This window comes from Lotus japonicus, chromosome 2, assembly GCF_012489685.1.
Source record: "Lotus japonicus ecotype B-129 chromosome 2, LjGifu_v1.2".
NCBI classification, from domain to species: domain Eukaryota; kingdom Viridiplantae; phylum Streptophyta; class Magnoliopsida; order Fabales; family Fabaceae; genus Lotus; species Lotus japonicus.
Window position 1 is genome coordinate 77297039 of NC_080042.1, and position 25411 is coordinate 77322449.

A 25411-nucleotide genomic window follows, 5' to 3' on the forward strand; every position below is an offset into this window, starting at 1 on the left:
CTAATATTGTTAGTAATGTAAAGGTAGTCAATTTATTTTGGTTACAAAAGGTAATCAATTTTAATTATTGTTATTTGAATAATAATTGAAATTTAAATACTATTAATATTTAATTTTAAATATGAGAATTTAAAAAGTTTAAAAATTGATAATTAGTATGATAAATAATAAAGCGAATGTAGTTTTTTTCAATTTAATTATTTAATACAAAGGAATTTTTTGCATTGCTTAATGTAATTAATGCAAAGTTCAAGTCTCATTTACACACACATATATATTTATATATATATATATATATATATATTTTGTCATGTTAAATGTGTGAAAAATCTTTGTTATGTCCAACTCTAACAGTAATCATCCACCAAATTAAGCTACCATGGCTCTTTTTCTCATCTCTTGAGTGTTACACATGTTAATATCCTGCCTCTATTTTGTTCATCCATATCAATCACACACTCTAGCTTCCGATTCACATTTCAATTGGAAACCCCTGTTCTCCATATATATAACTTCGATTCTTTGGCTTATCATTGTGCCATTAAACACTCGATTGAGAATTAGCATAAATTCTCAAACAGGATATTACAGAGTTTATCTGGTGTTGACATAAATTCTGCTAAACAGTTGTTCTAGTTACCAATATCCATGCTGGAAGCGAAGACATCAAGATTGACAAAACTAGCAGCATGTTTTGCAGTATTGGGGTTCATCTTCATTCTCCAGATTACTGTGATACGAGGTATTTTGTCTATATTGTGGAGTATATAATTCAAAATGTCAGTTTGATTCTCCTTACAAATTAAAATGTTTAGAAATACTTTCAAACTCATCATGTATATGTGAAATTTTCATCTTTATGTTAAAACATCAACTTGTTCATGCAGATGCAACTATGTGGAAAGTGAAACTAGCTTACATGCTCTCAATTTCACATTGGGAATGGGATTTGGATGGCAGCAACAATGGTGAAATCTCATGTGACACCTCTCACAAAGAGTTTGATATTTGCTCTGTGGACACCCCAGCACTTCTGGACCCATCTTTGTTAACTCTCTCCACATTGGGCCCCCATACATGGGCCCAACCCCACATCCCTTTCAAAATCCATCCATACCCTCTCAAGAATGACAAAAATGCAATATCCTACGTTAGAGAACTCACTCTCACCTCATCTCCACCAAAATCGTCCTGTGACATCACACATCATACCCCGGCACTTATATTCAGTGCGGGCGGGTACAACGGAAACTTTTACCATGAAATAAATGAGAACTTCATACCCCTCTTCATCACCATCAATTCATTATTCCCGGATCAAAACGTTGTACTTGTGATCACAGATGGTAGGATTTGGTGGTTCCAAAAGTATGCTGAATTGTTATCCGCATTTAGTCCCTACCATAAGGTGATTAACACAAACAACATCACCACCACACATTGCTTCCCATCAGCTACCATAGGGTTGATAAAGCATGGGCCCATTATCATAAACCCAAAATTGCTACCACACCCTAAGACCCTCCTTGATTTCCGTGCTTTCCTTCAAAATGCATACACCAAGAGCAGCACCAACACCCCATTAAATTATATGTTACAGAATAATAGTAGCAGACTTAATACAACGGACCAAAATTCTGACGAGCACCCTAAGCCACGTCTCATATTGTTGAGTAGGAGTGGGAATGCGAGCCGAGTGATTTTGAACCAAGATGAAGTTATCAAGTTAGCTGAGGAGGTAGGGTTCAATGTGCATGTGTTGGAGCCATCAAGAAAGTCTTCAATGGCCAATATCTATAATATGATTCACACAAGCCATGTGTTGTTAGGGGTGCATGGTGCAGGTTTGACAAATTCTTTGTTCCTTAGACCGGGCTCAGTGTTGGTGCAAGTGGTTCCAATTGGAACTGATTGGGCCTCCAAAACTTACTATGAGAAACCCACTGAGATTTTGGGATTGCAATACATTGAGTACAAGATTGAGGCAAATGAAAGCAGCTTGTCACTAAGTTATGGAGCTGATAGCTTAGTGATCAAGGATCCAGCAACTTATCTTAAGGAAAAAGGGGCAAATAAACGGATATACTTGAAGAAACAAAATTTAGAAATTAATATATTTAGATTTAGAAAGTGTTTGGCAAAAGCATATGAAAAGGCAAAGATATTTATGAGTAGTATCAACTAGATTAATAGTAAATTACATTTTAATTTGAACAATATACATTATTTTGCTTTCTTTCCCCTCAATGTATCCTTTTCTTTTGTCTATTTAATTCTATATAAGTAACCATTGAGGTTGTCTAAATTACTCATGTGGGTTGTTTAATCAGCTTTGAGTTCTCTTAGTTTCATTGAGATCGCTTTTTATTTTATTTAATCCATTTTTAAAAAATTAATTTAACTCATATAACAACAATATAATACACTCCAAAAAAGTGAGAAAAAGTCTAATGTTTAATATTTATCTTATGTTGATAAGATAGGTAGTGAAGCTATTGGTTTATGATTGTGCTTATGCTTACCCTTTAGTGAGAATGAGAGACCGAATACAATCACTTGGCACATAATAGTAGTATATTAATATGGCATCTAAAGTAAAGCAATCTATATATATATGTAAAGGAGACTTGAGTTTTTGCATGCATTAAGTGCATTAAACCATAAAGCTCTCAAAATTTTATATTAAATACATTAAAAAATAACAATATTAAATAAATTAAAAACTGAAAATTTTAGTATTATAAAAAACTATTCAACTACTTATATTAAATAACAACATTCATAAACTTAAAATTGACTTGAGCTTAAGGAAAAAAAAAGGACTTGAGCTTTGCATTTGAAAAATAATAAAAATAAAAATTAATAATAAAATAATATTTATGAATAAATAATTTAGATAAATACTTTTAAAATTTAAAAAATTTCTATATATATATATATATCTAAATCTATTTAAATGCATATGTAAAGCAGACTTGAAAAAATAGTATTAAACACATAAATAAATAATAAATTTATTTTGTAGAAAATAAATTAAATAAAAAAATTGAAAACTAAAATAAAAACTACATCCACATTATTATTCAATATATATTAATTATTAATTGTAAAAGATTTCAACTTCTCATATTTAAATGTAAATATTAAAATTTAAAACTTTTCAATTTCTCTTATTTAAAATTAAATATTTAAATTTGAATTATTCATTACAACTTGAGGTGAATTTTTAAAAAATTCTAATAATTGAAATTGACTATGTTTACATTAATACCATTAATAGATTTTTAATAATAATTTGTTTATATTCTTTAGGCTAAATTGCACATTTGTTCCCCAACTTTGTCATTTCTGTGAAAATCGTCCCCCAACTACGAAATTAGCAAAAACCGTCATTTTGGGGGACGATTTTCGCAAAAGACAACAGTGGGGTGTAAACTTCCAAGACGGTTTTCGCTAATTTCATAGTTAGGGGACGATTTTTGCAGAAAGGAGAAAGTTGGGGGACCAAATGTGAAATTTTCTTTACTAATTGTTAATAACAATTATCAATTAAAATTATCAGAAAGGATAAATTTTTTAAAAATTATTAAATTATCATATGTTGAGAAATTTTTTAAAAATAAAACTTATTACTATTTTTTACTTATAAATAATATTTATTAATAAATTATTTCGAAAAAATAGTTGAAAATTTTAAAAAATGTCTCTATAAGGTATTTATTATTACTATATGAAATGTACGTATTATTTGAAAAATATTATTTAAATATGATTTTTGATCTATTATATAGAAGTAAAAATAACTTGAGGAAGCATAACAGAGAAAAAAAATTATAACAAAAGTCTTTTATATTTTGTAATTGCCATGAGAACCTTTTATGCATGCTTCATTCATTATTAATAATACTACTTTCATTTTCGATAAAAAAATTATAACAAAAGTTGACTAAACTTAAATTTTTTTCTCGATAGAATAAAAATACTATTTATGAGAACATCTTTCTCATGGAATAGGTAAAAGTTCAAACTCCCTAAAGAGAATACAAAAGGAAAAAGCAAAGAAATTAAGTAGAAACAGTACATAAAAGCTAAATAGAAAAAAATAGGAAAAGCAAAGGCTAAAGGGAAAAAACAGTATAAAAAAATATGTTATTATAACTTATATTAAAACCTTATTACTTGATTTAAAATATTTCATATTCACTTAAGGTTTCTTCAAATTGTTAAATAAATAAATTATTAAATTGATTTTTAAGGATTAGTTATGATTAAAGAATGGAATAACATCTGGGACAATATTCCCCTAACTAAGTATCAATGTTTACAACCGAATATATGACAAATCAGCCCCTCTGCAATTGAATCCATAATAATAAACCCAATAACAGAGAACTCAAATAAAAAATAGGTTACAACCAAAGTTTTTAAAATTAATTCAATGATAATTATTAAATATCAATTACTAATTTTGAGTAATATTACTTTCAAAAAAAATTGAGTAATATTAATTATTTACACAAAGAGAACTTTAGTACGAGCAATTTAATATACCAAAAATATTATTTTGATGTCTCAACACGATTTTTTATTATATTTATAATAAAAGTTATTTTTGAAATTGGTAATTTAATTACACTATAATAATTTTTATACTATATTAAAAAAATAGCGTAAATAAACCCGTGCAACGCACGGGTATTATTTCTAGTTTTAATCCTTATTTTAAGCTTGACTAAAGTGATGCTGTTTAAAAAGGGGGCATCAGCATCACTTCTTCAATTCAAATATTAATAAATTCGTATAATGCTCTAAGAGGAATCTCACATGTATTAAGTCTTTTATGTGTTATTTAGAACACTAAATTGCTTTGTAGTCCTTATATTGCATATGTCTCATCTGTGCTCAAAACACAAGAAAATGCATCTGCATTTGTGTCCCTATAGTTAATAGATGTTTATTACTACAATTTTATACAATCATAAAGTCATAAAATCAGAAAATAGGGAGAAAAAAATGGAAATGGAATTCAACATGATTTCCGTAAAATGAATTATAGGCCTAATTTACTTTCACAGGCAAAATACAGAGAATATTCACTATTTGCTTAAGATTAAGTGAACTTAGTATTGGTTGCACTATGAGCTTTTTGGGTCAGGCCACACGTGAAGCCATGCCCAAGGAAAAATACAAGCCAGCCCACTTTATATTTTATTTCATTTGATTATCAATGGTTGACCAAAAAAAATATTTGAATTGATTAGTTTTCATTGTCTTTTTTATGCCTCTCCATCATGGTAGTCAGTATCGCACGATACGTATCCCGATACGATACGAAAATCAACCAAACGATACGTATCCCATGTACGTATCTTTTTGTGTTCGTATCGTGACCTGTATCGCACATATTGCATGAGTATCGCACGATACGTATCCCGATACGATACAAAAACAGTTTTTCAAATGCCGTTTCATCTGACTCTCCTAGAAATTAGGGAGTGGGAATTTAATTTCATTAAAAATTAGTAAATTTCCCTAAAAAAGTGATGTTTTCTTTGATTCTTTCACCCTTTCACGTTCAACTTCAGCAGCACTTTCATGTTTCACGTTCAACTTCAGCATCCCTTTAATGGCTTGGAATTAGGGAGTGAGCATTTAATTTCATCTCTTTGATGTTTAGTACTTTAGCTTGGCTTATGGCTGCACTTTCATGTTTCACGTTCAACTTCAGCATCCCTTTAATGGCTTGGAATTAGGGAGTGGGCATTTAATTTCATCTCTTTGATGTTTAGTACTTTAGTTTGGCTTATGGCTTGAAATTAGGTTGAACTTGAACTTTGTGAGACTATTTTTCTACTTATGACTTGGATCTTTGATTATTTTGAACTATATTTAGATGATATATTAGTATATTATTTAATTTATGACTTAATTTTTTTTTGTGTCCGTATCTTACGATACACGTTACGATACGATACGCGACACGGAATTAGGGTCTAACGATACACGATACGTATCTCGATTTGACTACCTTGCTCTCCATACATTTTCGATGTTCCCTAATAATAGCAATGTCTTCTTACTTCTGTTAACTAAATTGATTAGCTTTCATTGTAAAATAAAATTAAAAAATTTCTGGTTTTAGTTTTTGCATTGTTTTGCTGATTAGACTTCAACAATTCTGAGAATCTGAGGTTCTACTTTCCCTTTCTATACATAACTAGGTTCTGCATCACAGTGCTGACTCAATCAATATAAACAGCAAGATTTGGAATATGTACTTTAAGGGTCTCCTCCCAAGGTTGGTAAAAGCAGGAGATGATGGTAAGTATGAATAAGCTTCTCATGTTACATAAGATTTTTATCTTTTTCAGCAGTATTAAAAGAGCGTGTATTTACCAAATAATGACATTACTTCTTCAATAATTTTGCTAAAAGAATCTCACATTAACTAGAGATATAATCAAAATAGTTCTTTTAGTGGAAACCATGCTTTTCTTATCATATTTTGGCTCCGTTAAAGGCTCTCTCTCAAAGAGAATATTCCACTATACTATGGCAAATTTGTCGCTGAGGCAAAGTTTCGAGAAAACCCTTATGTATATGAGGTTGCCAAATAAAGTTTATGCCTACCTTATATTTATCCTGATATGGCTATGTTACTTGATTTTATTTGTGACACTAAATTAATCTGGCAGGCAGATCCACTCTAAAAGTTGATGCACGTAAGCTGGGTTACTACATTGGTTATCTCCGGAACCATGTACATTATCTCATGCTTTTTTCCACTAATGACAATAAGAAATTTCCATAAAAGAAGAAGCACAGAAATCAATTTCTATCACAGTCAACAGTTTAACACACTATCACCTTCCCAAAAACCAGATTAGTTTTTTTTATAAGCCCCAAAAACCAGATTAGTGAGATTTTACTGCAGTAGCTAAAGAGTCTAAACAGAGATCAGAATAATCTAGTTTCTGTAGGTACTTTACTTGCCTATTCAACTAGATTCTCTTGCCTAACTGGTTAAGATATATCTACTGGCTTCCTTGCAGCAATGAGCAAAAGCACGACTCCTAAAGAATACACATCTGACTTTTCAGTCACTTTACCACTTGATACATATTCAGGGGTTATCTTTAAGAGGGGAAAAATAAATCATTAGTACTATGTTCTCTTTTACTGAAATTAGTGAATGTGTACTGCCACCTACAGCAATAGTTAAAAAACAAACCACCAATCCATAACCTCTCCACAAAAGAATTGAAAAGACAAAATTATAAACATATTACCCACCCAAAAGTTCCCATCACTCGTGTGGTTACATATGTGTATTTGCACCAAGAGCTAATTTGGCCAGCCCAAAATCCGAGACCCATAACGTGAAAAATATGAATAACTAGCTTACAATATCAAGGACTTTACCTTGATAGTATACTTTTTACATATATTTACCAATCTAGTGTATCTTTTTTTTTTAATTACCAAGTTAGTGTATATCGCCACTACCAGTGGCGATACCACTTTTTTTTTTTTTTTTTTTTTAAATCGCCACTACCAGTGGCGATACCAATCTTTTATTTATTTTTTTGACTTTCTTCTTTTGTGACGGAAAATTCCGTCACAAAAATCATAGTGCAAAATATAAACAGCACTAGTGACAGAATGTGGAGGAGAAGTACTTCGTCACAAAAAATTTAGCGACGGATATGTATTTGCGACGGCAGTTTTATCCGTCACAAAATCCTTATGAATTATGGAAACTGAATTATCGACGAAAGCTTGAGAGGGTTCCGTCGCAAAAATAAGTGATGGAATATGCTTCGTGACCGAATTCTCCGTCGCAAAAGAAGAAAATCACTAATGCTGGCTAGGGCTGAGCAGAATTATCCAGCCCGACCCAAACCCGAAAAAACCGACCAAAAAATAAGCAATGGGTCGAGTTGGGTCGGGTAGACGGGTAGGGCAAAATGAAAAAACAGTCTCATACGGGTGATAATGGTCGGGTGCGGGTTAGGAATTTAAAATCCACTTGTACCCGAACCCGACCGCATGTCAGTGTTGTGTGTTTAAATTAAAACTACTTTTTAGCCTTGCAGCAGTCTGCACTCTACAATTTGCGCAGAGAGGCATTTGCTTTCTATTTTTTTAATAGCTAAAAAGTAAAAGTAGTCATTATTTAATGCATTTGTTTGTAAAGAAGTGATTGCATGTCTTAATCAAAGAAAAAGCTTCTGGTCCATCACCGTTTCACATGACATGTTAGGGGGGAAATTAAGAAATAAGCCTTCTTCTTTCTGTCATACTAGGCTACTAGCCTTTCACGTGAAAAAAATAAAGAGGTTTGAGAAATAAATCAAATACTTTCATTTCATGAGTTATCAGTTCATCACTTTATCTTTTTCATATCAATTTTCTGGTCCTTCTCTTGCTCTCCTTCTCCCACCACGCTGCCACCACTTCAGTCCAGCACCATTCTCCTTCTTCTCCCCCTCTTCTCTTCCTGTCCGTACCTATTATGCTCTCCACAACTCTATTTTCTCCCTTGCTTCATCTAGGGAACACCATTGTTAATCATCTTTGAACAAAAAACCATGCAAGATGAGAGCTTTACCATCTCTAATGGTGGTGGCACTGCAACGAAGACCGCCGCTACCTTGTCTTAGTCATGGAACACAGCCTCTCCACCAAGCTCTACAATACCCGTTCTAACCGACCCGCACAACCCGCTCATCGATTCAACCCGCACCCGACATATCCGAGGCTTCCATGGTCGGAAATGGTTTGGAATATGCTTGATTCAAACCCGTTAAAACCCGATATAATACACCCGAGCCCGCCCGAAACCGACCCGTGCTCAGCCCTAATGCTGGCTATATTTTGCACTAAGATTTTTGTGACGGAATTTTCCGTCGCAAATAAAGAAAGTAAAATAAAAAACTGGTATCGCCACTAGGTAGTGGCGATTTTAACAAAAAAAAAAGTGGTATCGCCACTCTAAGTGGCGATATACACTAACTTGGTAATTAAAAAAAATGCACTATATTGGTAAATATTTGTAAAAAATATACCACCAATGTAAAAAAGTCTACAATATCAGTGAAATAATAATACCAAACTTAGAATGAGTAGAGTATATATATACCACATACTCAAGCTTCAAAGTTGTAATCTAAAAGAATGTGATTTCATATCCCTGTGAATAATCCGTGGGTTGCATGTACATAACATAACATTCAATAGCAGAAATAACAAAAAATGATCATAAAGTAGAATTTGGTTACATTTGTCTGGTAAAGCATATGTACATAGGTCAGTGAGCCCAGTTTCGAATTTATGTTATCTTCTACACTTCTACAGCAAGAAAATTTCTATCTACCTAATTTCTTTTAGTCTATAATTTCTTTTATGTTTAGCCACACCTCACACTGATATATAAAGTCTGGGTCCGCCCCTGCCTAGCATATGAAACAGTGGAGGCATTAGTAAAGAAGAAAGTAGAAATGAAGGCAAGAACATATGAGCAAGAGGTAAAGATCAATGAAATGGGCGATGTTGATGTTTCTGATCCTGTCTATAAAATCAAGCCAAGTTGATTGCATGTCTTTATGAAGATTGGATAATCCTGAATCCACCCACATGCATCATATGCAACAACCCACCATAGCCACTTGACAAGCTAGTAAACCATAAATGCTATTGTTATTAAACAAAAGAGCATTAATCCCTCTTGAATATTCCGTTGCTATATTCACCTCGCTTACAAGGCTGTTGTGATGGTCACAAATACGCTGACAAAGAATTTATGACGGATTTTTATGTCGCAAAAAAGTGAGGAATTTGTTTTCATTGCAAAAGTTAGTGACGGTAGAAACTTCGTCGCAAACGCACTAAAGAGAATTTATGACGGAATTCTTCTCCGCCGCAAATACGCTGACAAAGATTTTGTGACGGATTTTATTTCCATCGCAAAATTTCGTGATGGACATGTTCTCCGTCGCAAAAACACTGACGACAGCTTTGTGACGGCATCTTTACTCGTCGCAAAACTGTGACGGATTTGTTTTCCGTCGCAAACATACTAACGAAGTAAGGAGAATTTTGTGATCCCGTTGCTAATAGGCTGACAAGAGTTTGTGACGGTATTTCTCGTCGCAAGACTAGTGACCGATTTGTTTTTGCATCTCAAACTTTCGTGACATATTTGTTTTCCATCGCAAATTGTCGTGACGGGTTTGCTCTTAAAAAAAAGGTTAGGAAACAGCTGGAGGAAACTATAAGTACAAGCTGGTATCCATGGTCTGTCTCCACATGGATCCATTTTCTTCTCAATGATTGGAAGCTTCGATCAGAATCAATCAATCAAAATACAATCATATACATACAATGTTATGATCATCGTTATATATTGGTCTTTTGAGCTGGAAAATATAAGTTTCTGACCCCACCATGTGTATTGCCCCACATATTTATCATCTTTCTTATATAGCTTTAATGAATTTTTATTAAGATCTTATCACAATTAAAATGGTAAAAAAAAAATGAAATGCAACCCTCAGGGCGAAAAGCAAATTAAGATTAAAAAACAATGTTTTCTGCTGTAAATATTTTGGGGGGAAAACGGAAAAGTGGCATGGAAATGTAAATTCTTTTTCTAATTTATCCAATTATTAATGATGCACTAAGAAGAATACTTTTTTAGCATTAATCCTTTCATTCAAATTGTATAAAAATTGAATGACAAAAATATGATTGATTGAAATAATAAAAGCAAGTAAACAACAGGCTTACTCAATGATACAAAGACCACCAACATAAACTTTCATTGTATGTTTAGTGCATTAGTAAGGCTTAAAAACAATTTTAAAGAAATTAATGGATTGATAAAAGTGCTTTCTACAAAAAAGTTAGTAGATATTTCAATTAAAAATTAAGGGCCTTTCAAAAATAAATTAAAGGGTAATGGTTAAATTAGTCAATGAATTTGCGCGAGTTTGATTTTAGTTTCTCTAAGAAAAAATGACGTTCAATGATTATTAATATTAGTAAATTAGTCGTCCTAAAGGTTCGAATCTTGTACTCTTCACCCTTCATCTCACTCAAGCTTTATGTTAGTAGCTCTTACTACTTGAGACATCATTCGGGATTTTGTAGATATGAAGTATGTATTACTCTGAAAAAATGGATTAGACCTACATCATAGAGTGATTCATCCTACATCCTAGTTTGGCTTCCTCAACAAATTTCAACGACAAAAAGGCATCTCCACCTTCCTCTTTATTCAAAAGCAAAATAAAAAAAAAATAGAAATAAAAAAGAAATCTTAATTTGTAGTTAATCGAGAAATGTGCGATTTGTACAGTATGGTGTGTGTACATTAGCGTACTTTGTCTGTTACCCATTTGCCAGCTTGACGCATTTGATGCAAAGGTGAAGCCTTTATCATCATCATCCCTTCACTCACCCACATCACATTTGAGGCTTGAGCTCTGTTGTTGTTGGGTGAGAATGGAGAAAGCTCTCACCAAGGTTTCAAGCTTGAAGGTGGGACTTGGAGACTCATGGTTTTCCAAGAAGGCCAAGGAGGAGTTTTCCAACATCTCTCAAGACATCTCTGTGAGTTTGTGTTTTCTGCCTTTCTCTTGCATTGCATTTCATCATTCTTCTTCAATGTGGGTTGTGTTGTAACTTTACCTTTTGGGGTATGAGAGATCTGAAAGAATAGGAACAACCATGTGCTGAGTTCCATGCTTTATCTGATTAAAATGCCCCCCAGATTTGAATAGAAGCCTGAGCTTGTTCCAGTGATTGTCATGGATTGAGTTTTTTTGGAAATGAATGTGGGTTTGATTGTCTGGGTAGAATGTGGGTTTGGTTTGGCCTCATCTTGAGAAATTTTATGGGGCTGTGACAGTCGTCAGATTTGTCATTTGTGTAATTTCTTGTAAGCCCATGTTTGAAAATTCTTTTACCATTTATCTTAAAGCCACAATTAATTATGGGGAGAAGCTTCTTTGAGTAGCTTATGCGTGTCAGAATTGATTCTGGTGAAATAGAAATTAACTCAAGCATGCTACAAGTTTAGATACTGTAGAACACTGAATTTGTCCTGGCTAGTGCCTTTATTAATTTAGAATAGCTCATAATTTGTAAGAGTGGTCCTTATTTGTTTACTGCCTATATTCCTAGATAACAATATGTCACATATAGCTCTGTGATCTGTCATTACTCATTAATTGTGCGCATATTTGTGTGATGTGTAAATTCCTTGAATTTTATGTCAAACAAGTAGATACTCCTGTTTCCTGGTGTTATGTACTTTAAATATCAAGTTGGTCATCAGCTTCAGATCAGTAGGATTATGCAAATTTTGTCAAAGCTTGAAGCTGGATAAAATTGTACATTCAAAGTAGAAAAAACTATATTTAAGCAAGCAATCATGTTTCCTGTCTTGCCTTTGAGATTTTACTGTGGAGTTTGGCCTTGTTTTTTTGCTGACATAAGGTGTTTTTTTTGCAGACTTTCTCTAGTACGGTTGAAGAAAAGGCAAAATGGGTTTTCAACAAGTTAAAAGGTTTGAAAGCATTATGACATACAATGTTCATATAATCATATGTGTTTATGCATGGTTCCTAAGATTTGCTTCACCAAATTAAGTAAACCAAATCAATTTTAATGTATGGTTGGAGTGGACTGAGGATATATTCTGTGAACAACTTGCAATGTTGATGCTACTTATAACATTGTGCCCTCATCCATATTCTAATTTTCATTGTTGTGTAGTCAGTCTTGTCCCCAACAAATTAACAGTTGTTGTAGGGCCTATCTGTTATGACACTAGTCTCACTTCTCTTTAGGTATGCTTATACATTCAACTAATAACACTCTTTTCTTCTTTTCTTCCAATGCTTTCCCTCAGGCAAGCCACTGAAAAGCCTACCAGATCTCCTCCGCGAGTACAATTTACCGCCAGGGCTATTTCCCCAGAATGTAATCTGTTATGAGTTTGATGAAGTCAAGGGTAAGCTGATTGTCTACTTGCCGTCTGCATGTGAGGTCAGCTTCAAGGACTCCTCTGTACTGAGGTACGCGACCCGAGTCAAAGGGGTTCTTACGAGGGGAAAGCTCTCAGCAATAGAGGGAATGAAAACAAAGGTTCTTGTATGGGTTAAGGTGACAAATGTGGCAGTTGAAGGTTACAAATCTGATAAGTTGTGGGTTACTGCTGGTGTGAAGAAGTCAAGGCCAAAGGATGCTTATGATACACCTCGTGATGCTGTTAGAGTATCAGAATTCTGAGTTTATAATGTTGGTTATTATTCTGATTACTATGGAATAGATAGTGGAAATTATGGGAACTATTTACATAGTATTAGTAGGTGTAGTTAGGATCATCTTCCCTATATTATCTAAATATGCTGGATGTATTGCAGTTCTGATCATTCATTGTCTCATTGAACGTTTGTTAATTTGGCAGCTCATGTAGGGACTCTAATGGTGCAATGCAAGTTGAAACTATGCATTTTTCCTAATTTTGCATTTTAAGTTTCTTGTGAATTTGAGGGCAATATTTGATGAACGTTTAACAATTGGTGTTTATTTTTGGGCCAAAACTTAGACGAAATTCTATATATGTTGTTTTTATTGTCGTCCAATTCCAACATGACACACTTCGAAAATGAGGAAGTTGAAAATGAAGAAGTTGAGGAAAGACACCATGTATATAAAATTAATAAAATACCAATAATGAGTTGCTCAACTTGCTCATGTGATGAGGTTGTTCAATACTGAGTTTTTATTGGATAACAGCATAATTAGTACATATGATGTAAGTTTTGTTAATCATGTGCCATTTATGGTAGAAGTTAGTAAGGATGCAATAAACAAGATTGAGCTATGATTCATTCACGTACTTCATTCATGCTCTTATTTTATTTTCACATTTCTTTGAATAAAGCTTCATTCACACTTAACTAAAAGTGTGAATGGAGTGGAGAAAAGAGAGAGATAAGAAAAGAGAGAAAGAGATTTGATGGATGATATGATTGAAAGTGAAGAAAAATAGATAGAAAGTAAAAGGGGAAATAAAGTGAAAATGTGAATAAATCTTAGCTCATAAACAATTCTTTTAGTGTAGGTATAGCATTTAGGAAGTTAACTGTAGCTTAAAACTGTGGTGAAATGGCTTTTGGATACCAATTAAGTGAAGCGTGAATGAACATTCATTCAAATCCATTAGAAGAATTTTAGTTTATCTTTATTTTGATACCAATAGATATATCCTGATATTAATACGGACAAATATTGAATTTAGAAATGAGGCAAAATTTTAGTAGTCCTATGCTTTGACAACTTCTTCACACTCCTATTTTTTTCACCTTTCTCACTTTTTTTTATTACATCACTCATCACATTCCTCATTCTTTCTATCTTTCCTCATCTCTTTGTTAACCTCCAATCTGCAGATACCATTGACTTCTTTTTTTCTGTTTTTGTCATAATAAACTCGCTTTTACTTAACCATCACAGGTGGTACACTATGAACACAAGTTTCGGTTAGAACAATACAGAAACAGTGAAACTGATGCTCATGTATCCAAGCAGAAAAGGTACTAAGAAGCATAAATTTCATAAATATAGCTGATATCCTATTTTTCATCAAGGATTATTAGGTGTTCTTAGAAACTATACAAGTTTCAAGATTTCCACTAAATTTCATACAAGTGGATGAATATGTGGATTTGATTTATAATGAATACAAAAGGGGAAAAATTGATTAGCCCAAAAATGGTAAGAACTGTTACAATAAATTATTCTAGCAACAGCCTCTCTAACTACTTTCCTAAGAAACTGTATTTGAAGCATGAATTATCTCATAAAAGGATATAACATTTTCAATAGTCAATAGACCAATAATGCACCATTCCAAGAAATCTGACTTCCTGTTCTGGAGAACTTCTTGCAGAAAATGAATATTATGCTGCAAACAACCAAATCAATGTTATAAGCCTTGATTAGACAATAATTTCTTTTTCAAATCTTATGTTTGCTAATGCATATATAATGAGTAGAAATACCTCAACGAACTTCAATTTGTAATCTAGGTTTCCAAAGCGTTGTGCAACTTCATACTCCTCTCGCAAGTACTCATATATTTCAGCATACTTTGCATCCCTCCAAGCTATTTCCGATCTGATTCATCCACATTTGAACATTAATAAAGAAGCTAAGAACAAGTTCAAAAAAAATATATGAAATACTTGGGACACTAAATTATGAAAATTTCAACATATTCTTACATTTACAGATGCATGTTTTTCTAATGCCTAAACATGAATGATAATACCTCTCAAAGAGACCAACTTTAAGAATCACATCAGCCAAATTTGAGTTTGCCTTCCCAACAAGCTGAAGCAGTTTCTTCTTATCCATAGTGAAAGTTCCTGATTTCTCCATTCCACGGTTTATGCCTGCAAACTCTTCAACTAAACCATCAACCTGATAATATGAGAAAACAAATGTCAAATTTTCAGTGGTCATCTTTCTTCTTTAGGATATTGAATATGGCCCAAAGCTTTGGAAATAATGGATCCATTTGTTCAAGTTTTTGAAAAAAATTATTTTAAGATTGTGCAAAACAATGACTCATTTTTTTTCATGCTGATTTTTTTAACAGTTTGGCAACATAGGGAAGATTCTAAAAGTGGAAAAACTTATCAAAGGCAAATGTTTATTACATCATAAATACAAAAGTGAAATCAATCCTTCATTTCCCAAAAATTACAAAATCCATTTTTTGTATCGTTATCCTCAACTCTACGGTCTGATGTTAATGAATCCATTTTTTAAAAAGCTTAAACACACTAAAAACAAACTGGCTTAATATGTCATCTGGCACATCTCAACCTGTGAGACAAAATAATCCAGTGCTATGCTTTGTCCTAGTACACTTCCAATCAGACGGATACCATCAGTGTCTAATGATTTCAGGACTATGTAGTCCGGACCTCCTTGCATATCCTCGTCTAATTGTGGCCTCTCCTTTATTGCATAATCTAATCACATAGAACAGGTTAAAGATACACAACAGGATTCAGAAAAACTATATGATTAATTAGTTTCTTTGAAAAAACTTACCATCTTTCCTCATCTCTGAAAGTAAACCAGATGCATGCCTCTTAACTAGCTCAAGGTAAATGTCCACTTCATGATCCTCGATATTAAACAAAACAGCAGACCCATACTGGTATACAACCATGTAACGAGAGCTGCTTGCTTTCACATGAAATCCAGCTCCCTGAATAAAGTGCCTCAAGTTGTTCAGAGATTCTTTGACCAATTACGTTGTTATATTGTACAAGTTTAATGAGATTTTCTCTTCTCAACAAATGCTAATAACACACTCTTCGAAACACTCATTTAAAATTACATTACTGGGTGGAGTTCATACGAGTCTCACTGGGAGTGAGACTCCAATGGTTTAGTGGATCTGACTTGAATTCAATCCAATAATAAATAGTGTATTGAAAAAATGTGTTAGAGAGGGAGTTTCTAGCCTTATTCTTCTCATAATCCTGCTTAACCAAGGAGTATTATTTTCCCTTTTGATAGACAAGAATGTATTCATTTACTAATCATCAATGATAAATCATTGCCATTTAGGATGCAGCTTGGCACCTGCCCGTCCAGTTCGAAAAAATGGAAGAGAAATTAGACTCTGAAATTCCTCTTATCTTATCCTTAACCTTCAAATGCACACACAATTTCACCGATACAACCATATTAGAAATCTGCCCTCATAAATCCAGTCCAGTGTGGGAATTGCACATGGTACCCCCACAGGAACATCCACAAAGAAAGAGGAGTTCTATTCTAACAAACAAGGTATTGCAGAAAATGATGCACAGAGTAGAGATACTTAAGTTCTATATCAAGGTCGTCACTCGTAACTTCCTATAGAGCACAAAAATATTCTGGAGAAAATAAATAAAATAAAATCTTACAATAGAGTCCGTATTGAAGTCACAGAACCGGAGAGCAACGTAGTTTGATGATGAGCGGGAAGATGGAGGAACGACATTTCTCGGATTGTCAGCCTGAACGCCCTTCAAATTTATACTGCCAAAATTGTGAATCTGAGACAGCCAAATCATAGAGAACGCGAACAGAACAACAAAAGCACATGTGAGGGGAAAGGGATTTCATTCAATTCAAACCCAATAAGCATGGAAAAATAGAATGCATCATTGTCAAAGGAACACAAAAAAACCTCAACCTATAAATCGGATTAGGATCATCACATGTGAAATTTCTCTCATGTTCCCTCATGTTAAAATTGTGTCTTACTCTCTTCATATGTATGTATTGAATAGGCATGTAGGTAGGACCCTAATCACCCTATAAGCCATATACAAGCATTAAGTCACCTCTTTTATACACATAAATTAAAAATAAATGCTCCATATTCCATGGATCCCAAATCTAATATCATAAATGCAACAAATTTATAATGCTCACACAACATGGTCTAACACTAGACAGAAAAATCATAATTCTAAAGCAGTAGATAGAACAAAAGAGAAACACAACACAAGCAAAGATACAAATAATAAGCTGCAAATTTTACTCATCAGAATGAATACTAATAATGACAAAAACAATAACAGCAATCAAAATTACAAATCTAAAGATACTACTAGCAATCTCACACACACACACATAACATAGTTTTCTGTTCAAAATCCAACACTAATGCAACAGTAACAGAAATCACAGGTAACAGCAGAGAAACAAGATTTGAGAACGACCCATTTGCGGAATTGATAAGATAATAAAAGCGAGAACAGAAATGAAGCAACTTGAAGCAGCTGTTAGAGATGGGTAAGTGGGGGGGGGGGGATACCTGGTGGAGAGGAAGAAGGCTTTGATGGGGATTTTCACAGAAGGGTCGTCTTGTTCCGGGGCTCCGAACCTGTCCATGTGAAGGGGATCAAGGTCGTCATGGCAGGGGATAGCAGAAGAAGATGCAGCAGTGAAGAAACGGGTGACGGAGGAAGCGAAGTGAGAAGGAGGTGCTGTGCGTATGCGGAGGCGGCGGCTAGAGAAGAAAAGGGGAAGGGTTGTTCTCCATCTTCCACCCATTCGCCGTCGGAATCTGCTGTTGTTCCTTCTTCCTCTGTTATTGTTGTTGTTGTTCTCTTGTGTCTATATTCAATTATTCATTGTCTCACTCTTTCATTCTTTTCTCTTCAATTTGCAATTTTTCCTATTATTTAATAATTCATTTTTCCTATTATTTAATAAGTTAGTTCATTGATTTTCAACTATAACATAAGCCATAAACTACTTATAAAGTTTAAGCTAAAGTATATGTTAGTTTTTTATATATAGAACGGAGATAAGACACCTTCAAACTATCGAGCAGGGCGTCAGTGACATGTTGATGAGGTTAGCAAAGGCTCACAACCTGACTGACCTCAAGAGAATTCGAACTCTCAACCTATAGGGAGGTAAGAGCTGAACCTGAAACCTGAAGTTAGTTGTATCAATCCGAAGTATATGTTAGTTTTGCCAAACATAGGGGCAATAGAAAAACATATATTCTATCTAAGATGGAAGCATGCATTCTAATTCAAAAATGTTTTCTTCACACTCTTCCACCTTTCTTCACACTCTTCCACCTCTGCTTGATAGAGAGATAGGAAGAGAAGAGAGAGAATGACAAATGATGAGATGAGAAAATAAGAGAAAGACATAAATAAAAATGACGTGAAAATAAGATGGAAGAGAAGTGAGGTGTAAAAATATCGTAACTCATTGTAATCATAACAATTGATGTGTAGTTGTAGCATTATTTTTTCCAAAGCATTTTTAGATGATAGAAGTGCTATTAAGCTCATATTCGGCCTTTAATTCAAACTCATTTGACAAGATAAAAAGTATGAATGATATTTTGATCTCTAAAAATATAAACTCAATCCCTGAAAATACTATTAAGCGCGGAGATTAACTGGCACGAGCAAAAGGGCAATCTTGTAAAATGATAAGACCCATTTTTACTTAATGAAAAAGTATCTGTAACAAAAAAAATTCAAAAACATTTTATGAAGTTTGAAAATACACTTTTGCTTGGCAAAAAAACACAAACATGATGACACATGTTATGATGCATATTAACAAATTTATTTTTAGCTCAAACGGATAAAATATGTTAACCAAACAGGCCTCAGTCGAGTCAGTCCCAAGCAACATGTTCAACACAGCTCACAATATATGCAAGTTCTTTTATCTTTAACAAATCCTAATGTCTGGATCATTTACTTGCGGCTATGTTAAACAATTTAATCAGGCAGCACAATATATCACATCTGATCAAATATGCTTGCAGACAAACATATGATCGTTTCAACTCTTAATCACTTCACCTACACTAAACAGTTCGTAAAAGCATGCCAGAACAGATTCCCTAACAGTAGTGTATAATCGCTGTTTACATTAAACAAATACGGCAAAAAAATGACTTTTACAAATGAGCATTGAAAATAACATATCATAGTTGAATTTCTATCAAATATCTTGTGGAGACAAAGAATGATATAACCAGAAAATTAAACTCCAAGTAACAGGGAACTTCTTCTAATTCTTCTTCATAAAGCGTTTGTTTGCCCTGCAAAATCATTGGCATTTGTTAGCACATAAAAAGTAGGCTTAAATGCACTTTTGGACCCCCAAGTTTACATTTTTTGCGATTGTTGACCCTGATCTTATTTTTCTACGAACCGAGACCCTCTCCAGGCAAAAAGACCAGTCATCTTCTGCATGCAAATTGCCTGGAGAGGGTCTTGTTTCGTAGAAAAATAAGATCAGGGTCAACAATCGCAAAAAATGTAAATTTGGGGGTCAAAAAGTGCATTTAAGCCTAAAAAGTATGAACTGTGGGAAATTTACAAGAAAAGTAAGTATTCATGAAATCACATGGCACTATAAACTAATAATGGCCAATCAAAACTAGGAAGGGTTAAAAACATACATGTATTATTACTGCTCATTGGACCTTCTGCAGCAGCTTTTCAGCCATTATTCTCTGCTGAACACCACTCAATGTCTCTGAGTTTTTAATAGCATTAGCTACAATGATCGTTGAAGAAGGAGATGCAGCATTGACCTAGATGGACCAACGAATAAAAAAGGAAAGGTGAAATCAGTAGAATGGAAGTTTCCTAACTCATACATGAAAGGTCAAGCATATATGCTGTAATGAGACAAGAGAAAGAACACATGATATGGCACACAGGAATTAGAGGGTCTCTACATACCCAAACACGTCCATTTAAGCCAACTGCTATCTCAAAAGACAGTTTCTTCCCTAAAACATCAAGTACTGGACATGTGGGTGAGCTGAGAAGCCTACAAAAAACACAAATTCTCATATCAAGATGACAAGATCTGTTAAAATCAAGCATGAACAGTAAATGTTAAATTCCATACATCCTGGAGAGACCAGTTGTACACTCAAACATATAGCCTTCTTTTAGGGCACCATATTCTGCTGCTTTCCCACTGGCTAAACAAACACCAAAACAAAATTAAAGGCAAATTCAAGAAGACCCAAAAAAAGAAAATTTAAATTAACCAACAAAAAGGAACTTAAAAATGAAGCTGCAGAACAGGAGACTTACCATCAGTGCATGCTAGCTCAGGATTCATTCCAGGGTTTGCTTTTACAACCCGAACATAAATCAAAGTACCTACCTGCAAGGTGAAGCATTAGGCAAGAGAAAACCAACCTACAGAAACAAGATAAACCACCTGCCAGACACAAAACTATTCAACACCAAGAGGGGAATTACAAGTTAACTACTAATTTACACCAGCCAAATAAAAAAAGGGTAAAGAGAAAATGTGAATGATTTTTACATGTTATCTCTTACAAGATTTATTACAGTAATATATCCTTGAAGAGTAAGTTGTGTTAACTGTTAAATGATGACGACAGCAGTAAAATTCAAAAATAATAACCCAGATACATCTACCTTAAAACTCAATCCCCTGCTTCATAGTCTTGGTCCCGTCCTTTAAATAAATAAGTAATGTGTTCTTCTATATCAATAAATCCAAGAGATTTGGACAGGGAACAAGGTATTACATGTGTTCAAGACTAGAGTCACTAGACAAGAGGGAAGACTTTTCAAGCAGACTAGTTAAGTGACTTAAAGACCAGGAACAAGATCACGGTATATAGTATGGCTAGTTTCAGTTTTTTTCCCTTCATAACTTGTCAAAGTTACTAATGTTTCAAATGGTTGATCTCAGTCCTCTTGTCCTTGGTGCATTACATAACACTGATCCCTTCACCTATACCTAATTATTTATATTGACAGTTTAAAAAAATATCAAAGAAGGGTTCATTAGCTGCAAATAAAAAGATAAAGTGATTCTCTACTGCTATGAGTCATGAGAGATACCAAACATCATTTTTATGCAATTATCATACAAACATAATTTGTGCACACCTCAAACTTGGGTATATTTCTTCTAGTTCCTCCTTCAAATGCAAGCACTGGTAGAAATGCTATAGCTGGTCCTTTTATGTCCACAAGAAAGTTCTGCATGGTAATAAATTGAATTTTTTTAATGAAATTGTAGAAAGAAACTCAAACCTAAGTAAACATGTTAATTATTTCAAGTAAATAAAAAATTGTAACAATGCATATAGAACCTAGCAATTATTCAATTTGTTATTCTCTATTAAATGCATTCATATATCTCAAAAAACGTATACCTTTTTATTGGTTAAGATGCAACAACCCTGAATTACCATCATGTCCTTGTGTTTGTGTAGGCAAAGCCTAACAGTTTTGGGGAAAGCTAACACTACCATGCCATGGATAATCTCTTTTCTAATCCACACTAAGGACTCAAGAGAGTAAGAAATATCAATGTAGAACAATGAGCCTAGAGTACTACTCTAGGGCAAACTACTAATTTGACTTGGGTATCAGATGCTCTTTGAGGAAAAGGAAGCACCATATTATATAACTATGCAGAAAGGTACCGAATGTTTACACTGATGACCTGTTTATAGACTCAACAAAAACATAACCAAACACCCTAACAAGACAACCTGAAAAACTGAATCCCAAATAAAAACCCTAACTTCAAAATTAAAATCCAAAAATTACTTGCCCAATTGACATCATATGGAAGAGCCAAATTAAATTCAGTAAACAAGTAGAGCAGGAGTAAAAGACTAATAACTAATAAGAACAGAAATCCTGAACAGAAAAAATAGAAAACACCCCTTACATCTGATCTGGAGTCGACAACAATACCAAGAACAGAATCCTCCGGACGGGGCACATACTGTACAAAACAACATAATCAGAATATGGGGAAAAAGATCCCAAGTATGCAATCCTAGGGGCAAAACATTCAAATGCTATCCTAAAAGACATATAATCCAATGCTGTCAGAAAAAAAAATCCATAGACATTAAGAGATAGTTTCTGGCAGAATGCAAATTGCTATTTATCTCAAGAGGAAGAATATAACTCCCATATATTGGTATGCTGGTATGTATGACTACTGTGGGTGAAAATTCAAAAGAAAGAAAGCATAAACATCTTTAACCTGATATTGTGCTGCCAGTGAAAATTTACCCCATACAAGAGGGGGCATGAAGGAGAGACCGAAAGCAAACATGTTAAGAGGTTCTCAACAGTTTCATGACAAATATTGTTTTTCAAATTCCAAATACAATCATACATGGACAATCAAAAGTTGACACTTTACAACCGCCATAACAATATTGAAACTATTGATTTCCGGATTTTATCCCATCATCTCCTGTATAATGCCTCTTGTTGTACATCACAAACATATTACCCATTCCACTAAAAATGTTTCAGGAATCTGTGTAAAAGAAACGCATGCTAATTTTAAGGCATGAATTAAGAGCAATTTTACAGTACATTCAAATAACACTGAAGGGAAAAGATTACAGAACTAGAATGGCATTGAACAAATAACAACAACAAAAATCAGCATTGCCTTGCCAATCGTTTACACATTAATACATACATGATGACCAAAGTATCACACTGACCCTTTTTTGAGAGCTTTCAACCCAGTATTTATTAGGCTTGGAGAACCTTAGCCTGCCAGCCTTCATTACAGTAATCACATCAGAATCCTGGAAAAACAATGCAAATGAGAATATGTTATAAGAGAAATATGTATGCTTATAAGATTTAATAACTTGAGAGAGAAACAAGGCTATGTACTATATACATCATGAATATAATTTTAAGTACGGAGTTGTGAAAATTTATATTTTGATGTTTATGGAGTCTAACTTGAATGTCTCATTAAGTTTAACAGTACGGTCGTAAAGAATACGACCTTTAATTATTTTTTTAATGAAATCTGATGGTCAGTATTATTTCGCGCACAATTGATTGTTAGCTAGCGGGACTCTACGAGTCCGCCATGTGAAACTAAACAAGGTATCCTAGGAGTAGTATTTTGGAAAACTAGAGACCTACCTGGCGTAGACCACCTCCAAGCTTAATGGTCTGGTTTGTCATGCAAGAGAGGTCAAGAACCACATCTCCAGGACACTATAAAGACATGGGCATAAGGTTGAATTAACAGAGAAAAAGTAATGCTGATAATTGTACACATTGACAAACAATAGCAAAAACTCACCACCAATTGGTCTATTAAGTTTGAAGAGGAAGTGGAGGATTTACTTTCCATTTATACTCTCTTTTCCGTGACGGCGGCGACCGACGAGTCGGTGACGAAGGACGGAAGGAGAAGATGAAGGTCTGAAACAGAGGTGTGTTGTGCGGTGCGGCTGAGACTGAAATCGTGAAAGAGGAAGAAGGAGGTGAGTAAGAAAGTGAGAGAGAAGACAGGGATGGGTCATTTTTTTTTTGTTTTTGGTTGAAAGTCTTTTTTTTTTCCTGAACGGCCCAAATAAAAAAATAGCCACGTAGCCTGGGCAAGTGCCCAGGCAGGCCGGGCCATAAATCTGCCCCCGGCTAAGACAACTAGAAAAGAGTGAAAACATAGTAAAATGATCTAAGCCGAGTAAGATGGTCACTATAGAAAAAACATAGATACTTCATTCTTCTGTTTGCAGGCGTTACTGAGTAGCACTTACTACACCAGCCGCCACGAAGAGAAGCATGTGGCACTTGTGCGACTGGCAGCGGACGCAGGGGCGCACGATAGAGGGCAGTGCTGGTGGCCGAGTGTGCGAGCGGTAGCGGAACACCTTCACCCTCTTCACCGCGATGGGACTTCTCTGCCACGCCCAACATTCGACGGCGCATGAGGAGTGAGTGGTTAAAAAACAACAATCCATAATGTCCCTAGTTTTGAAATTCCAAAATTAAAAGGACCTATATGTAAAGCACAAAAATATAGTTCAAACCTGCTACAACGGGTAAAAAGTGTTTGTGTGAGGTTGCACAACTTTTTACAAGATTTGTGCGGACGGAAAACTAAAAAGAGTGAATGAATGTGCAGTGGCAGTGGCTAACTTTTCGGTTGAGGGGAACCATAAGAAAATAGAGGAACATATAAATTTTTAAAAACTAGCTTATTTAAGTTCACAAAGATTTCATTTTGTTAACTCCTTATTTCAATTTGGAATAAAGAAATTTAACATAAAAGAATATGTTAATTCCTTTGTATAAGTCGTGAATGCAGAACATTGAGTGCACACCTTGATCCTCAATATGGCCTTCGTAAGCTACCTTTTTGCATTAAAAATTGAATTTTTACAAATTTATTTATGTGATAATAAAACCAACAATGGTATGTACACATTACACACTCCTAATGTCAGAATAATGTTTTGTTCTAAAAAAAAAAAAACTCCAATAGTGAGGTATAAGAAGAGAATAGAGACTTTTCAAAAGAAAAAGAAAATAGAGAGAAATTAAAAATATGATAAAAAGACTAGAAAGAAATACGAAGAGAATGTGAGTGAAAATGAGATGAACTAAAAAGTTGGGTGTGAATGAATCAATACTCAATAATTCAACCTGTCACTATATCCAATTCTATTAAAGAGAATTGTAAAAATTTGGATGGTATCATCGCATACGTAAGCCTCTCCTTACCTCCGCCACTGCGAATGTGGACAGAAAACCTAAATTTTGCAAGGTTTTCCGTCACACTTGCTGCTTCGAATGACCTCTCTTATTTTTCCGTTGATTATTGTTTACAACTTTTAATCTTCTTTGGTTATTTTTTCCTTTTCCTCTTTATTTTTTTTCGTTGATTATTGTTTACAACTTTTAATCTTCTTTGGTTATTTTTTCCTTTTCCTCTTTATACTAAAAAAAAAATTCTTCTAATCCACTTAAAATGGGATTTACACAACTTGCTATAATTTATCAAA

The 25411-nt window shown here is 34.0% G+C and overlaps 4 protein-coding genes across 4 annotated transcripts; 2 read left to right on the forward strand and 2 right to left on the reverse strand.

Moving 5' to 3' along the window:
* Positions 1 to 542: 542 nt before the first annotated feature.
* On the forward strand, positions 543 to 2305 carry LOC130735706 (xylan glycosyltransferase MUCI21-like). The gene is made up of 2 exons (XM_057587616.1): positions 543 to 742; positions 888 to 2305. Exons 1-2 carry the CDS (start codon positions 649 to 651, stop codon positions 2183 to 2185), a joined length of 1392 nt encoding a protein of 463 aa, XP_057443599.1. The 5' UTR covers positions 543 to 648; the 3' UTR covers positions 2186 to 2305.
* Positions 2306 to 11365: 9060 nt separating this feature from the next.
* Positions 11366 to 13529, forward strand: LOC130739775 (uncharacterized protein At5g01610). The gene is made up of 3 exons (XM_057592173.1): positions 11366 to 11613; positions 12517 to 12571; positions 12917 to 13529. The coding sequence occupies exons 1-3, from the start codon at positions 11506 to 11508 to the stop codon at positions 13294 to 13296; spliced, it is 543 nt and encodes a 180-aa protein (XP_057448156.1). The 5' UTR covers positions 11366 to 11505; the 3' UTR covers positions 13297 to 13529.
* Positions 13530 to 14623: 1094 nt separating this feature from the next.
* Positions 14624 to 18228, reverse strand: LOC130739776 (protein RETARDED ROOT GROWTH, mitochondrial). The gene is made up of 7 exons (XM_057592174.1): positions 17900 to 18228; positions 17001 to 17115; positions 16135 to 16294; positions 15904 to 16052; positions 15344 to 15495; positions 15075 to 15189; positions 14624 to 14977 (listed from the first exon to the last, which is right to left on the reverse strand). The coding sequence occupies exons 1-7, from the start codon at positions 18136 to 18138 to the stop codon at positions 14840 to 14842; spliced, it is 1068 nt and encodes a 355-aa protein (XP_057448157.1). The 5' UTR covers positions 18139 to 18228; the 3' UTR covers positions 14624 to 14839.
* A 1100-nt stretch (positions 18229 to 19328) lies between these two features.
* On the reverse strand, positions 19329 to 23907 carry LOC130739777 (uncharacterized). The gene is made up of 10 exons (XM_057592175.1): positions 23704 to 23907; positions 23541 to 23615; positions 23102 to 23188; positions 22303 to 22359; positions 21510 to 21602; positions 20676 to 20748; positions 20485 to 20560; positions 20313 to 20403; positions 20027 to 20161; positions 19329 to 19663 (listed from the first exon to the last, which is right to left on the reverse strand). The coding sequence occupies exons 1-9, from the start codon at positions 23752 to 23754 to the stop codon at positions 20042 to 20044; spliced, it is 723 nt and encodes a 240-aa protein (XP_057448158.1). The 5' UTR covers positions 23755 to 23907; the 3' UTR covers positions 19329 to 19663; positions 20027 to 20041.
* Between the last annotated feature and the right edge of the window lie 1504 nt (positions 23908 to 25411).

Excerpts from the sequence above, each read along its gene's own strand:
- LOC130735706 (XM_057587616.1), top strand. The coding sequence starts at position 649 with ATGCTGGAAGCGAAGACATCAAGATTGACAAAACTAGCAGCATGTTTT. Across the intron at positions 743-887 it reads CCAGATTACTGTGATACGAG|ATGCAACTATGTGGAAAGTG; the intron begins GTATTTTGTCTA and ends TTGTTCATGCAG.
- LOC130739775 (XM_057592173.1), top strand. The coding sequence starts at position 11,506 with ATGGAGAAAGCTCTCACCAAGGTTTCAAGCTTGAAGGTGGGACTTGGA. Across the intron at positions 11,614-12,516 it reads ACATCTCTCAAGACATCTCT|ACTTTCTCTAGTACGGTTGA; the intron begins GTGAGTTTGTGT and ends TTTTTTTTGCAG. Across the intron at positions 12,572-12,916 it reads GGTTTTCAACAAGTTAAAAG|GCAAGCCACTGAAAAGCCTA; the intron begins GTTTGAAAGCAT and ends GCTTTCCCTCAG.
- LOC130739776 (XM_057592174.1), bottom strand. The coding sequence starts at position 18,138 with ATGGGTGGAAGATGGAGAACAACCCTTCCCCTTTTCTTCTCTAGCCGC. Across the intron at positions 15,496-15,903 it reads TGGATTATTTTGTCTCACAG|GTTGATGGTTTAGTTGAAGA; the intron begins GTTGAGATGTGC and ends TCATATTATCAG. Across the intron at positions 14,978-15,074 it reads ACAAATTGAAGTTCGTTGAG|CATAATATTCATTTTCTGCA; the intron begins GTATTTCTACTC and ends GGTTGTTTGCAG.
- LOC130739777 (XM_057592175.1), bottom strand. The coding sequence starts at position 23,754 with ATGGAAAGTAAATCCTCCACTTCCTCTTCAAACTTAATAGACCAATTG. Across the intron at positions 22,360-23,101 it reads TTGAAAGCTCTCAAAAAAGG|TATGTGCCCCGTCCGGAGGA; the intron begins GTCAGTGTGATA and ends TGTTTTGTACAG. Across the intron at positions 20,162-20,312 it reads GCTTAAATGGACGTGTTTGG|GTCAATGCTGCATCTCCTTC; the intron begins GTATGTAGAGAC and ends TGGTCCATCTAG.